The sequence below is a fragment of the Protopterus annectens genome, chromosome 1.part1 (genome assembly GCF_019279795.1).
Source record: "Protopterus annectens isolate FY-2018-M chromosome 1.part1, PAN1.0, whole genome shotgun sequence".
In the NCBI taxonomy this organism is placed as follows: Eukaryota; Metazoa; Chordata; order Ceratodontiformes; family Protopteridae; genus Protopterus; species Protopterus annectens.
In genome coordinates, this window is record NC_056726.1 from 176,874,543 (window position 1) to 176,891,329 (window position 16,787).

Genomic DNA, 16,787 nt, shown 5'->3' on the forward strand with positions numbered 1-16,787 from the left:
TAGTATAAATGGGGACACAATTGGCATGTTTTGAGTTTGCATATAAAATTCCCCTTTAAAGAATATGAAATTGTTATTCAATATCACCTCCATAAACTCAGATGTTAAGTTAACTTCCTTATTATTTAAAAATTTCACATTTTATCAAGGCCTCTTGAAACTCTTCCAACCCTAAACCATGAGGTATAGAAGAAAATAAGTCAACTATATTGATAGTAACAAAAATCAAATCTTCATAATAACAATAATAATAATATTAATAATAATCTGCTCTAATTTTCCTAAGAAAATCCCAGGAATAATTATGTAAATAATTATGCTGACTCAGAAAATACTTTACTTTATTATTAATGTTAAAGGACAAGGAGTAGGTTTTAGAACCTCTAGCCACCACAGTGGGCCTTAAAGAGGGTTATCAATGGATTTATGTACCTTTGAAATACCGAATATGACAGGTATAACAGGTTCTTTCATCAACAAAAACTCATAGCATCCTATCTATCATGCCCTGTATAAAGTTATCACAAAGCATGTAGTCAATTTTCATGTAAGCTATATTAATCTCATTTCTAAAAACAAAACTATATTGTCTTTATCATTCAAAATGCTAATCATATGCCCATCACATTCTAAACGTATGCATAATCACAACTCTCCTCCCCCTTTATCTGGCTTCATAATTCTTAAGGCTCGATTAATAGCCAACCTCCTAAGTAGCTCCTTTTTCAGAAAAAGATAAATTATGAAACCCATGTTTTTTGTTTTGACATAACAGTCTAAGATCCTTTGCAACCAATTTCACAGACATCTGTAAAACCGGGTGAAGTGAAGATTAAACATATTTTTTTCCGTTACAAACTATTGGAGAACTACCATCATCACTGCCAAACAAACAAGCAAACAAACAAACAAACAAACCACATTTAACTCTCTTTCTTCTTACAAGAGAGGCAAAATATTAAAGAAATCCTGGAAAAAATCTCCGACTGATATTAATTATAATTCTTGTTATAATAATGGGTCTATGAGGAGCAAGGGTACATTCAAATATGGGATGTATAACCAATGTTTTTGATTCTATTGTACTGTAGTTTAAAGCAAGGGATGGGTGATTAAATTATTTTGCCTATTACAACTGCAACAGTAAAGGAGTGATATATATAACATTTGTTGCTCATAATGCACACCCTTTTATCATGGAAAAACTGAATGATTATTAAGGAAAAGAATGTATGAACATAACAATGGCATAGCCCATTGTGTTGAGACTAATGCCTTATATAAAGATACCAAAGATTGTGTTTCTTGTTCATTTATTTTTTTTTTTTGTTTTAGATCAGGTTTCTTTAAATCCTAGGGTCTCTCCTTGGGTAGCTGTAATTGAGTACTCTGAACTTTAATGACAACTAAAGTTGGATGTCAGTTCCACCCCTGAACTGAATGAAAGCCTTTCTACTTTGAGTATTTCAAAACTGCAAGCTGCTGCATTATGAGATAGTTTTTTTTAACTCATATTTATATTGTGTTCAGATTTTAACATTTAATTTAAATGAGATTTTCTGTGTGAAAGAATGGTATAAGGGTTGATTGGTGGATTTGTAGTTCATTGACAGACCAATATGAGTATTTATCGGAGGCATGAAGGTGGTTCATTTGTTTGAATGAAGTGTCTTCACTTAACCTAATAAACTGTTTAAATTTACTTGGGGCATTTTGGTCTTTGACAAAGATTTCTTTTGTTTACTAAATTGAGAATAGTAAACTTACTTTGAAGATAGTTAACGTCTAGCAAGTAATTACAAATTTAAAAACAGAAATACTGTCAAAGTATAACTTAAGTGCTGGTTGTGCCCACAGTTTGATTAGTGTTTTCAATGACAAACTACCAGCACAGAAGAATATGGAAAGTGTCCAGCAGCTATCTACTCCATTTTGGAGAGACATTGTGGGAAACTATCTGCAGTAATATTGACCTCCCAGCAGAACTTGGAAGAATGTACCTGCTGATGTACTACAGAGCTCACATGGACCCCGATTGTTGTCTTAGATTAAATGCATACAAAATCACACACAAAATACAGACCGCCAAGGTGTACTGCAGGCAGGGACCAGCTGTCAACTAGGGGATTAAAAGGCAAAACCTCTTAGTTCCTATTGGACTGCATTCTGCCCCAGCCTGCCAACCAGAGAGAGCCAGTCCTATAATTCAGTGGCATATGTGGCCTCTATATTAAAGCTATGGCATTGAAAGGAGGGAGAAAAGATGGGCCAATTTGTACCCATCAGAGCCTAGACTTAAAAAAGGCTAACACATAAAAAATCTAGCTCCAGCTGTAATAAACATAAACCCACAAAAATGTGCATAATGTGCACTACTGTTAACACGTGGCCTCAGTCTGCTCATGTGCCAGCATACTTTTACATATGCAAATAGGATCTCCAGGAAGCCTACCTTTCACAGATACCATTAAGTGCTTTTCTTCTGCCCCTTCAATAGCTATACAACACTGCTCAGTATTTATCTGAACAGACCCTACATTTACTATTTCAAAGAGAGCTGAGGCTAGCTGGTCAACTCAGTGTTATGTTATTTGAAACAAGGTGATCCTCTTAAGGTTTTGGGACGAAATGGAGTTTAAAAGATGGGCTGATAATGTGCAGAGCATTCTACCATACCAGCTTTATTTATATAAAGTGAGTGATAGATTTCTGGGGAGTGGGTTGATAATTAAGGCAGATGGCAGAATAACTAACTATACCAATTACAGGAAAGATTATATAGTCTAAGTGAATGGTTGTTGTTTTTGATTTTACCATACTTTTAAAGTTGACTGCATCATTTAATCCCAAGTTGCTGCAAGCATCTAAAACAATCAGCCATTTTAGTTCTTCTACATCTAATATATTCTGATTCGGGTCTATGTCAGATGATCAAGTTTTCAGAATCTCAAAACTTGTAAGGTGAAGACCATATGATCGAGTGTCTGAAAACTTTTAACATCAACAAAATAAAACACAAAAATAACACAAAAATCTACCTTTTTTTACATTTTTGCATGGGGCAAGCCCCTCTGCACTCATATAAATTTTGAGTTTCTGAAAACTCGATCAGCTGATAGGAACCCTCTGATTCACCTCCTTTCCTGAATTCAAACCCAAATTCATTGCGTTGTTGTTGTGTCTTTTGGCTTTTCCCGGTTAGGGGTCGCCACAGCGGAACTCCGGTCCGCTAATGGTTGGCAGTAGATTTTTACGTGCCAAGTTGCCGGCCCTGATGCACAACCTTCAACGAAGCTATGTCCATTCATGCATGTCTCCACACAGAAGGCACTCTAACTGAGAATTGAACAGGACAACGTCTTACTGTGAGGCGACAACGCTACCACAGCACCACCACTGCAGTTCAAACCCAAATTCACTGCATGAGCTGCAAAAAGAATTTCTTGCACTTGCCACAGTTTTTATGCCTGTAAAGAGATATGTTGCATGTCCTTAATGCTTAAATGTTTGTAAATTCTACATTTTAACATTCTCTCTGTTCTTGCTATGTAAAACACTTCAGATTCTAAAATAATTAATACCATAAGTAGAAAGTATTCTTGGCCAAAACACTATGTTTACCCCTTCAATGTTTATTTTTTCATATGCTGCACACACTTTTTTCACATCCTACACACATAATAAACTATATTGGTTGAGTTAGATGCAAAACATCTTAGAGAAGCATAACTAATTACAGAATTTATAAGTGCCTTTCCTACTTTTTCAATTAAAAATATCTTTCAAATCCTTATTTCTTTTATTAACAAAATATAGATTAGCATATAAAATGTTTTAAAACATCAGGGTAAGCTTTAAAAATCATCTAAGTATCTGATGACACTTGTTTTATTCCATGTGAAACAACAGTAAAAACTGAAAGCATAGCTTTAATTCTGTCTAATGACTACACTTTATTGTCATCTTGTGGACATATTAGGTGTAGCTATATTATGGGTGAACCATCTAACTTTTGCAGTGTCACTAATAAAGTTATACTTGGGTGTTTTACATGTTTTCACAATCTGTTTTTCCAAAATGCTTTCTACTTACTTTGTAACTCTTGAGCTAGCAGACAAAAAAATCAAGCTCAGTATAAAGTTTAAAGATTTAACCCTATAGTTTTTCACTTATTTTTTACTGCATAATATTACTGAAATAATTTGGTTCATCCAGAAGTATAATTTTCTAAATGTTATCTACAAAGAGGGAAGTATTTCCTGCATATGTTTCTGAATCAAGTTAATCTGAACAGTCTGTCTATAAATAAATAAATCCTGTAGATCTGGCAGTGGATTGGACTAAAACAAACAACAAAAAAAAAAAAAGCAGAGGAAAATGTTTGGGTGTCTGCTTCAAAAGCCTATTTTATATTATTTGTAGTGGAAATTGAATTATTTTGTTAAAAATGTGTTACCTTCCCAATTTAATTAAATGCAGCATCAAAGACACAAATATAGGTGTATCTGTGTGAACTGCAAGCAAGTTAATATTTTAATATCAATCAAGGAAAGTAAACAATACAAATATACCTAAAGATCTGATATAGAAGAACAGTAGTAGAGCATTACAGTTTGCTTATTTACATATACATGTTTGTTTCTGTGTTATTTATCATGACTTACTGATTAATACTTACTCAGGCAACAGCATGAAGTTAAGGCGATCTGCCCTGTCTCTTTCAGCTTTGTAAAGTGAGGTTCTTTCCTCAACTAGATGCTCCAGATTCTTGGAGTACAACTGCAATCGACGTATTAAAGTATCCATGTAGCTCTCTGTAGTCTGATTGTGGAAATTACTGCAAAGAAATATTGAATGATCGTTAGTGAATTTTATAACACACAAATCCAAAATGTTCAAGTTGACATTAGTGCAATAGCAGTATATACCAGTCTATCATAGTTTAACAAAAAAATCGAACTGTGTTTCTGTTGTTGCATTCATCAAGCCATTAGTTCTTCTGTAGAGACTTCCTGGGTCCCATGAGTCTCCTAGTGATTGTAATGTGCTAGATTCATCTTTTCATCTACCAGTTACTCTCAAGATACGTCACGTACTGCATATTGCCACATGTGATGCTGGAACAATCACACTGGATGACTGATGCTGGATATCTGATAGTAGGTGCTGGACTTATGATAAACAAAATTAATTTTGCACAAATTTACTTTTAGAGGTTTGTCAGGGTAGGATGTACCAAGCATACTGATCAGATGGCAAGATACTGGAGGGGTTAACAGTGGACCAGTAAATATCAATGGGTAATGGCTTTGAAAAATCCAAGACAAGCATAGTGAATATGCTAGACAGTGTCTAAACTAAAACTCAATAGCCTGCATTCAAAAAATAAATAAATAAAAGCAAGCTTAGGGAGAAACATGTGAGACATTAGTTCTCTGCACATACTTTTTTCACATAAGAAATAATGCAGGTAATTTCTGGTAATTAACTTTGCAAAACTATAAACATGGCAGCACATTTTGCATGTTTTATTTTAAATATGTGAACTTGTGACATGACTCTCATGATGGTCAGCACCTTTAACGACACCCGTTACAACAGAAACTGAGCTCGGTGTCATAAGTAATGTTGATTAGCTTTATACTTTTATATTTTCACTGTTCAGGTGAACATTTTTTTCATATTAAGTCAGTAAAGAACATCATTTGACACATCTTTTTCAAATCTAAGTACTTCTGATCCTTGGCATCTAATTCCCATTGCATCTGGAACATTGCTTTGAATATCTAACTGTATAATGCACATCTATTTTCAGATAAATGAAACAGCTGCATTCCAACAACAGGGTCATTCCAATGCAAATTACTGGCCTTCTTCCCATTTGATTTGATGTTGAAGCCTACAACTACTGTCCACAGATCTCACTCTCTCTTTATAAATATAAATATACACATATATGTAATTACAAATATAAATAAAAATATGTATGTGCGTATGTATGTAAGTATTTGTAATACATTACTTACACTTCAGACTTACTCTACTTTTAAAATATTTCAGTGAAACACAATATTCATTACATTTCCAGGCTTTGGAGTGCAACTTTGGTACAGCTACCTTCCAATCTCCAAATACAACCACATTAAAGGCCCTGGTATTCCACAAGTAAATTCATGGATAGGCCCCAGGCAATCCTTGAGTAGATCCATAAGACTTCTGTGGATATGTTTCACAGCTTCTATTGTTCAAGTCCACAATAGTTTCCTACCTTGACCTTGAACTCCCTCTGTGTGAGATGTAAAACATCTCTGACATTGTGGGCTCCCAACCCTTCTTTTAACAGCATTTCTCAGGTGCTTCACATTTGACAATGGTATTCTGCTACTGTAATATGTTGTCTATGCATGCCACCATCAAGTTCTTACCATAATATACAGTGCAGGTACAGCACATCAAAACAGCAGTTCTGATATATCATATAACCACTATACCATAATGACCACCTACCAGCATAGAACTCATGGTTCTATTCCGCATGAGATGAGTCACAGAAGCAAGATAACCTATCTGCATATACATATATATATATATATATATATATATATATATATATATATATATATATGTGTATATATATATATATATATATATATATATATATATATATGTATGTATATATATATATATATATATATATATATATATATATATATATATATATACTGGTGAACTTATTTGTGCAGTGACATGTAAATGTAGCGTGGGGGTTGTGAAACTTACCACCTCTGTCTTAAGTAAGGTGAAGTTTGCTTTAGAAAATTTTTTACTGTGGTTTCCTTAGTTGGGGGTGGTGGTGGGGTGTGGACATCCAGAGTGATTAGTTTATGGTCTGATCTAACCAGTGACGGGTTGACCTCCGATGTGGAACACCTGTCGCCCATGTTGGTGATGACCAGGTCCAATATGTTTTCACCTCTGGTAGGGGAGTTTACCAGCTAATCCAGGGCATTTGAGTTGATGAATTCCAGGAAGCGCTGGGCCTGGGAATTTGTACTCGAGCAGTTTTCCCAGTGAATGGTAGGGTAATTGAAATTGCCCATCATCAGTGTGTTCGGTAGGCCCTTCATGTTTTCCAGTGTCTCCAGAAAGGTGAAGTGGTGGTCCTGGGTCATGGAGGGTGATCTGTAGCAGGCCACAATTTGCATTGCAGATTTGCCCGATGTTATTTGCACATGGATGATCTCAGAGGTATCATGCTGCGCCACTAACCTGAGGTGTAGGTATCCTTGATAAATATGGATACACCCCCTCCTTTTGTGTTTCGGTCCATGTTCTGTGGCCGAAACGTGTGGTATGAGTTGTAGCTCAGTAGTGCTGGGGTGCTCTCTGGAGCCTTGAACCAGGTTTCAGTTACTGCATAGATGTCGACATTCTCCATACTGAGGAGTGCTTTGTGCGTGTGCATTTTGAGATTTAAACTCCTGGCGTTGAGTAGCATAACCCTCAGTTTTTTGTTAATTGTGCTGTTTATGGAGGTGGGTTTGACTTTTGAGCCTTGCCTAAAAAAAGCACTATGGGGGCAGCAAGAGCCTTGGCCAGTATTCAAAAGCCTAGGAGTGATAGATGCAAGCCATCTCTTGTGAAGCAACGTGGTTTGTCGAACATGTCGTCCCAGGCTGACAGACACTGGATCCCCTTTGAATGACACCAGAAGCTTAGCCAATTGTTGAAACTGATCATTTTTTCTTTATACTGAAGTATCATTCTTGGTGAGGGCAGGATGCTACTCAGGGTCAGGGTCATACCAGCCTGGGCTGCATGATCAGAGAGCTCTTCCATGTCTCTTTTCATGTAGTCCAGGGAGGTACATCTCAGGTCATTCACACCAACATGAACAATGACAGAGTCATATTTGTACTTGTTCTGGAGTGACCTGAGTGCTTGTGTTATGTGGCGGATTCTGGCTCCCGACAGGTAGCTAACAGTAACCTTCTGCTTGTCCAGCCTAGTGAGTGGGACGTCAGTGTGCCTGAATATAGAGTCACCTATTACTAGTGTGTTAGGTATGTTATTTCGCCTGAAGGGCTGTGATTGTGCGGCACACTGATTTTGTATTTTATGTGTTGTCTGGTTTGTGACGGGAAGTGCAGATTGTTTGGGTGACTACTTTGGAGGTCTCTGATGCTTTTGCAGGTTTTTATTTAGAGCCTATGAATATGAGTCTGTGTATTTATGTGTATTTTTTAACCAGTGCTGCTTTAGTAGGTCTGTGTGCAGCTGGAGGTGTGGTGCAAATGTTAACCTTCTCCTCTTGACTGCCTCTTCCTGTTAATCAAATTATCAAAGCCCTCCCTGAAGTCAAAAAATCTCTACCTAATGTTAAACACCTCAAATATCACTAGATGACATACATCTTTATTTACACCTGATATTACATTCTCTATTTAGACCTGATATTACATTCTAACACATAAATACTACTTTTACTATTTTTAAACCCACCATCACAGTTGACATGCTCCTTCTAACTTGCCTAACCTCTTTACTCTTAATTATCAGCCTCGCTACAACTATATCCTCTCATACCCCCACACACCAGTACACATCAACAACCTCCTGCAACCATCTCCCCAATAAACAACACAGCTTCTCACATATCTCCTCTCAGCTTTTTCGCTATACCCTCCCATATTATTCAAGCCACAAATTGACCTCCTCACCACCTATGAGTCCACACTTGACACAAATACCATCTCCTATGAATAAAAAGCACTTCCCATGGGTCTCCTTCCTCATTAACTATCTACTTAAATGTGAAGACATGCATCCTAACCCAGGCCCATCCTCTAATCCGAACCACAAGTGTAACCCTAAAGATTTAAACATACTTACACTGGACCTTAGAAGTATATGTAATAAAATAGCCCCACTGCATACCTAGATTGATCAAAATAAACCTGACATACTAGCTGTTACCGAAACATGGCTACACCTCTGTGTAAAAGACTCAGAAATAATACCTCCAAACTTTGCAATAACCAAAAGAGATAGATCTGAAAAAAGGGAGAGGGATAGTCCTTCTATATCTGTCTAAACTCATCCTCATGCCCTACACCAGTAATATACCCATCTTTTCTAATGCTGAGGTACTGATCTCTTTTTTGAACCTCAGCACATCAAAAATAATTTGCATAATAGTTATATAGATCCCACCAGGTCACAATAAACCAGTGTTGGAAAATATTTTATTCTGGACATCCCAAACAATAAACCTCGAAACAATAATCTTAGGAGACAAAAATATAGATTGGCAAACCATAGCTTCCAGCTATCCCACAAATAGTATAAATCTGTATGTTTTTTCTCAGCTTATCAGTACTCCAACAAGATGCAGCAAAATTTTACCTTCCAATCCACCCTAGACTGGATCCTAGTATCTCACCCTGCCAATTACTCCTCTTCTGGTATATTGTCTAGTTCCCTGAGTGATCATCTACCAGCTTATTCCCTTAGAACAAACTCCCAACAGCTAAGAGTACACACTATAAAATCAGTTAGGAACTCAATTAATTTTTGTCAGCATAAACTCAACAATCTCCTACAGGAAATAGACTGGACACCCTTTAAACAACTACCCCTTAATGATGCTGTATTATACTTTAATAACGCCTTCCTTCACATACTTAATACACCAGCTCCCATTCATATGAAAAGAATCAAAATGAGCTCAGCATCATGGCTCAATAAAACACCTGATAAAGTCAAAGGATTTAGCCTGATAACCTGGAAACTAAACAAAAATGAACTAAATCATGTCAATTTCAAAACACTACGTAGCAAAGTGGCAAAACTAAACAACAGAGATAAGAAGTTATACTATTCCCATGTTCAACTCCAGCATAAAATCAACCTCAAAAAATGTTGACACTTCATATCTTCTATACTTAACCCTGGAACAAACAGAGAGCACACCCCATCACCTGATAAGTCTCCATCACAAATAACGAAAAACTTTAACAAGCACTTCATAAAATCAATATCAAACCTACTAACGCCCCTAATGCTGGACCTCCCACCCTTCAACCTATTCAGATGCCAACCCGAGACCATCAACTGCTTCAACCCTGTCATTAATAGCCCCCCCTACTCAACAAAATGTCATACAAACCCCATTCTCATTTCAGCCCATGCCCACTGACCCCCATTAAAAAACTGCTACAAAAACTAAAACCCTGCTCTACCTCAATGGATAACCTTCCACCACACTTCCTCAAACTGGCTGCCAACACAATCCCCTACCAATCAGTATCCTTATAAATAGGTCTTTAGCTGAATCAGAAGTACCTACCATATGGAAACAATCTCACATCACCCCCATCTACAAAGAAGGCAACTCTTTTGAACCATCCAGTTTCCATCCTATATCCATCTTGTCACCCATATCCAAAATTCTTGAAAGAGGTATCCATCTGCAGGTAATGCAATATCTATTGCAAAATGATCTTTTAACCAAAACCCAGCATGGCTTCTGATGCAGCAACAGCACAGCTAGAGCCCTGTTATTCTTTACAGACACCATGAATATGACCAGAGATGAAGGATGTAACAGAGCCTCAGTATTCCTTGATCTCTCCAAGGTCTTTAACAACGTCTCACCCCTTACTATTGAACTCACTGTCTAACCTAGGTTTCTCACATAACATAGTAAAATGGTTTCAGAGCTACCTCAAGGATTGTAAACAAGCAGTGAAATGGTCTAGTGAACTCTCACTCTTTCTCCACAACCCTACTGGAGTCCATCAAGGCTCCATCTTCGGACCCCTTCTCCAACGTTTTCACAAATATCCTTTACACTGCTTCTCATCCTGGAACTCTCAATCAATACACTTATGATTCCACCATAATCTGTACTGCTCAATCACTACCAGAACTACTTTCAAAAACTCAACAGTCCTTTACTACAGTTGAATCCTGGCTAAGAAATGCCCAACTTTTTCTTAATCCAAAGAAGACTAAACTAGTATTCTTTCACCCCCAAAACACCTCCCCTGTCACTGATAATTTCAACATCCCTGCATCTGACAACACTGTCATAGAAATAGTGCAGGAAACCAAACTTCTAGGAGTTATCCTTGACAATAAACTTTCATTCTACCGCCATGTACAGAAAAATATAAAGAAAACTTATCAAAAGCTGGGACTCTTATATTGAAACAAACACTTCTTTACTACAGCAACCAAAACTATCCTTCCTGAAACATTTTTACTTCACTCCCTTCTTTACGGTGTCCCTTTCCTAACTAACTTACAAACTTCTACACTAAGCAAGATGAAACAGTACTACAACAAAGTTGCAAAGTTTGCCACAAACTCTAAATATCATACACATCATTGTAAATTGCTACTCGAATTAAACTAACTTGAACTCCCTAACCAACTTGCCTTTATTCAGCTATCCACCTTGTGCAGCCTTATTTTCAAGCCTACTGCCTGCCCTGCACTAGCCAGCCTAGTCACACATTACACACCAAATTGATCCCTATGATCAGAAAACAAAAATATCTTAGCTATCTCAAAACCGACAAGAAAACCAGGTCACTCTCTGTATTCATACTCTGTCTCTATCCTATGGAATTCACTCCCTCTAGCTACCAGGTCTATGCCTGACCTAACCCACTTCAAAGTCTCTTTAAAAAATCATCTCAAAAGTACATGACTCTGCTCCTGCATAAAGTCTGCCTAATGCTGAGCTCTTCCTCTTCTTCCACACTATCCTCATCCTCCTCTTCTGTTACATTTCACTCCTTCACAATCTGCAAGGTCCTAAGGCTCTCCTAGCTCTTTCTCTGTTTCTATACCATATCCTTAACCTACTGCTCAGGTTATAATGTCTCTGTTCTTCTTAATTCTCACTGTCTTTCTGTATCATTAACTTTCTGGCTATTATTTTCCTAACTGAAACCAACACTCTATTTTTTCATGTACTATAACAGTTAATGCCATACATTGCACTACCTGCGTACTACTTTTGTACACTCTACTCATAGGCTATGTATATGGTGAGAGTGTCTATTACTGTCTATAATGTTTTAACTCTATAGAATTGTCGAAGTGTAGTATATCTTGTAACATAGTTTATGTTCTTTCAACTTATTTTTGTATAGTACTTCTCATGCCATTTATATTATATTGGATTATACTGTATATGTATTGTAGGGTCTATATTACATGAACAAACGAACGATCATAATGTCGAGTACAGCATACTCGACACACTTTGATCAATCGTTCATGTAATCAAAACCTTAAAACCCTGAAAAACAATCGAAAGATTTTATTCGTCCCACACCTTCCCTATACTAACATACAACACACACACATACAACCAATGCATACAAACCCCTACGCACACACATAATTCAAACACTTAAACACCTACATAAACACATCTACTTTTAAAACAAAGTTGAGGGGCTTTGCTCCCCCACACCCCCCCCTAACTAAGTATACCAACTCAGAGATCTCTGTACATTGAGAAAAGGGCAATTTCCTGGTAATCGTAAAGCGACTTCTTACACAAGCGATTACCAGGAAATTGCCCTTTCCCCAATGTACAGCGATCTCGTAGTTGGTATATAAAAGAAAGCAGCCTCTTACCTAGCCATTCTGAACAGTGTAGCATGTTTACGTCACATGATGCACTCACTAGCAAGGCCGACCAAAACATTTCGGAACTCCAAATTTCAACATTTGAAGTCTCCGATTACAGGAACGTTCGATCAAAGTGTGTCGAGTATGTTGTACTCGACATTTTGATAATTCGTTCATGTAATATAGACTCTGTATTGTACTGTATGTGGAGCTTTTCTCCCAGGGCATCTGCTGAAAACGAGTTCCGTAGACCCAGCAAGACCAACCTGGTAAACAAATGTCAGATAAATAAACAAATAAATAACTAAATAAATAAATTATCTATTTTTCAGCTCACTGTTAATCAAAAATTAAATACCAAAAACAATGAGACAAAATGCATTAAAAAACACACTCCATTACCCCATTATACCACAGTAAAGAAAATGGAAAAGACCCAGAAAAGTGCACTGATGGCTCACACAATACAATAGATTGTGGTGAAACTCACTGCATCATTAAATTCTCACACTTAACATCACTCAGCCACCAGTGTAATGACCACCTGTAACTATGTCATTTAAGGCAATGACTTTTCTCTTCCCATGTGTAAAACATGTTACTTCTGTTGCTGTCATGTTGTGTTTGTTAACTACAGGCTTATTTTGCTCAGTTTTAAACAGTGCTTCATTAGCGAGTAGCCTTTCAGTTAACACAACCAATGTATCAGAACTCTTAGGATCACTCTGAAAAGTTAATTTACATAAATTATTTGTGGAATGAACTATTTCATTTATCAACAATGCATATTTATAAATATATACATATACCCCCGGATTCTCAATAGCTTGCACGGAGTGCAAGATGAGTGCAGGAGTCCACGCAGGCAATATGTCTGCCATGCAATCCAGGAACAGACTGCAGGAGCGTGCAAGGGAGCTCCAGCACTAATCCTGCATGGACTAAGCCCTGGTATGCAAATCACCTCATTTGCAGGAGCAATCCATGCAAATGAGGTGATTTTGCAATCCAGGAAGCTTGCAATAGTCCGTACAAGACTAGTGCTATCTGCAGAAATGTACTCGGTTAGTAACTGAGTACATTCCAGCAAACTACAAAACGGGGTTATGACAGCTCCAAATAAAGGCTGCATATCACTGAGTAAGCATGCCAATGACCAAGTATAAGGGCATTGGCATTGCAAACTGTTTAAAAAAGGAAAAAAATCAACTTGTATTTCTTTTTCGCCAATCTCGGCTGTTTAAGCATAGGGCAGCGGCGAGCAAACGGGATCGGGGGGAAAATAAAAAAATAAACATAAAATGAGCATTCTAACTAAAAGCAGTATTCTGCCATGCAAGTCAATGGCAGGCAGAAGACAACCTGGCCAGTGAGTAGTGGTTGCTATGGGGGGAGGCTCAGTGTGAGACATGTAACTATGCATTAGCAGGCAATCTTATGCAAATGAGGGAAAGGTTAGTGAATCCCAGTTTTCCCCAGGGTGTGAGGCAGGTCCCAAGAGTGTAAGAGTATAAATAGCTGGGTGCAAGACTAGAATATAGATGACATCATGGGGGTGTGTGTCAGGCATACTGTAAGAGGATTGGAGCCCTGTGGATCAGAATTGCTCCTTGCTTAGCACAGCTAAGCTAGAGGTGTGTCCAAACTGCCTAGCACTCTTTACAAAGTGTAGGCGGGTGTGCGCGCTGCGCACCAGGTCTTACAGGAAGAAAAAGGAAGTTAAACCAGGAAATAGGAGCTCTGTGCACATTTTAGCACTCTGTTTGCATGGCACACACACAGGCTTAAACAGGGAGGCAATGGGAAGGGAAAGCAGCAGTAGGAAGGTAATCAAGGAGAACTAGCTTAGCTGACAGGTGAAATGTATCAGAAACAGCCAATTACACAGGCAGCAGCCCAGCCCAGCACACCACTATAAACTATGCAAACACCTGTCCCCCTTGTTTTTCCCAAAACCTCTGCACCACCGGTGTATACAGACGGGGAAATTTTACAAAATGAAAGCAAGAGAAAAATGTTAGGGGCTGCATTTGCTATCATAAACCAGCATGTGCAAGAGGCTGAGGGTGGTGAGGATATGAATGCTGCTGAGCAACCTACAGTGGGGAGATGGGGAAGAGTGCACAGATCCAGGGTAACCTACCAAGGGCTACATGAGCTGGAGATAGTGGAGTGCTATAGGGTGGACAGGGACCTCATACAGCAAAAGCTGTGCTGGCCACGCCTCACACACAGAACTAACAGAGGGGAACCCATCCCAGTGGATACCAAGGTATGTGTAGACCTAAGAATACTAGCTACAGGTACCTTCCAAAGGCCAACTGGGGATATGATGGGTATCTCACAGGCATCAACATCCAGGGTACTCCACCAGTTCCTGGATTCCATGTCAGCACATGTCGGTGAGCATGTATATTTCCCCATCACCCGTGAGGCGTTGGCCAGCAATATGCTTCTCTTCCACCAAATAGCAGAATACCCTGAGGTAGTGGGTGTAATAGTCTGCACGCACATATGCATTAAAGCACCACCAGGTGAGCAGGGTAGGGTCTACATCAACCACAAGGGCTTCCCCTCCATCAACTTCCAGGTCATGTGCGATGCCCAGGGCATTATGATGAATGTGTGTGCTGGCTGCCCTGGAAGATACCACGATTCCCACATTTGGCATCTGACGCAGCTGTACCAGACATTTGCCAATGGGGACATCCCACACGGTCACCTAGTGGTGGATGCTGGATATGCACTGGAGCCATGGCTGATGACACCCATCAGAAATGCACACACACCCAAACAAGAACTCCATAATGAGGCACACGCACAAACACGAATCATAATAGAGCATGTGTTTGGGATGCTCAAGTCACAGTTCCAGTGCCGGGACACATCCAGTGGAGCCTTGCAGTACTCACCAACTATATGTACCCAAATTGTCTTGTATGTGCCGTGCTGCACAATATGATCCTGTGGAAACAGCTGCAGCAGGAACAGCATAGGGCAGGGCCACACAGCCCCCACCAGTGCCAAGGCCTGCACAGGCACAGAGTGACTCAGAGGAGGAACCACCTGAGCCTGCCCCAGTAGGCAAAAGGAGGCATGCCCAGTATGCCCTGGCCTTGGCAAAGAGGCAATGCATAGCACATGCACTAACACAGTAGGGTCCCAGGGAATGACACATCACTCAGACTTGCACATATAGTAAAAGGGATGCCAAACGTAATACTACCTGTGCTCAGCCATGTATAGGAAGTGTACTATGTGCATCCAACATGTGCAGTCCTGCAGCACCACCCTCAATACTGGGACACCCACTAGGTAAGTGACTCACACATGCCAGTTGGGGGGGCACATACCCAGCAACAGTCACAGCCAGCAGGATAGGTGTAGACAAACACAAACAAATGCTGTACTATGGCCTCTGAATGAGCCCTATGGGTAACCCCTCCCCCAGGCCTACACAGACAGAATACAGCAGGCCAGGCAGGTGGATGTAAGTTGTGAAGTCTAGGAAGTCAGAAACTAATATGTAGTTAGTGAAAGCTAAGATCTGTAGTACACTGGTATGCCTCTAGCCAGCACGATAGGTAAGTCCACAGACTGAAATGGTGTACCCGACATACCAGTACAGTCCTAGCAAATGAGTAAACATGTCAGGTGTGTCCCACCATCCTACTTACACTTATAGTAACAGTCAGGTGTGCCCCCCCATCCCTGTGTAGAAATGTAGAAACAGTCAGTTGCCCCCCCCCCGCTATGCAGAAAGTAGCAACAGTCAATGCCAAATTACCGATGTATACCCTGCAGACACAACACTGTACAACACAAAGGTCAGCATCGCAGTACAAACTACCTGGACTTGATCCACACATGCAATACAGATGGCCATACTGGGCATGCTCACACACTTAAACACATGAAGGCCATGTCTGCAAACACCAGTGGACCAGACATATCTGGCAGTTGCAGTTTTTATTGCAGACACATGTCAGTATGCACCATTCCTGCCTTGCACACACAGTGGATGGGAATACAGACATATATGTAAGGACAACACACAATAATAAGCCAAATGTAGATGGACATAGATGTGTGGAATTGACCATGACAAGGAACCATCTGGGCCTGTTCCACACAGC

The 16,787-nt window shown here is 39.2% G+C and overlaps 1 protein-coding gene across 1 annotated transcript in view; it reads right to left on the reverse strand.

Moving 5' to 3' along the window:
• Positions 1-16,787, reverse strand: part of LOC122804231 (heat-stable enterotoxin receptor-like) — a 1,796,602-nt gene that overhangs the window by 423,754 nt on the left and 1,356,061 nt on the right. Inside the window, exon 19 of the mRNA XM_044073980.1 lies at positions 4,679-4,837. Within this exon, the coding sequence (XP_043929915.1) occupies positions 4,679-4,837 (159 nt within the window). The remainder of the gene's footprint in view (positions 1-4,678; positions 4,838-16,787) is intronic.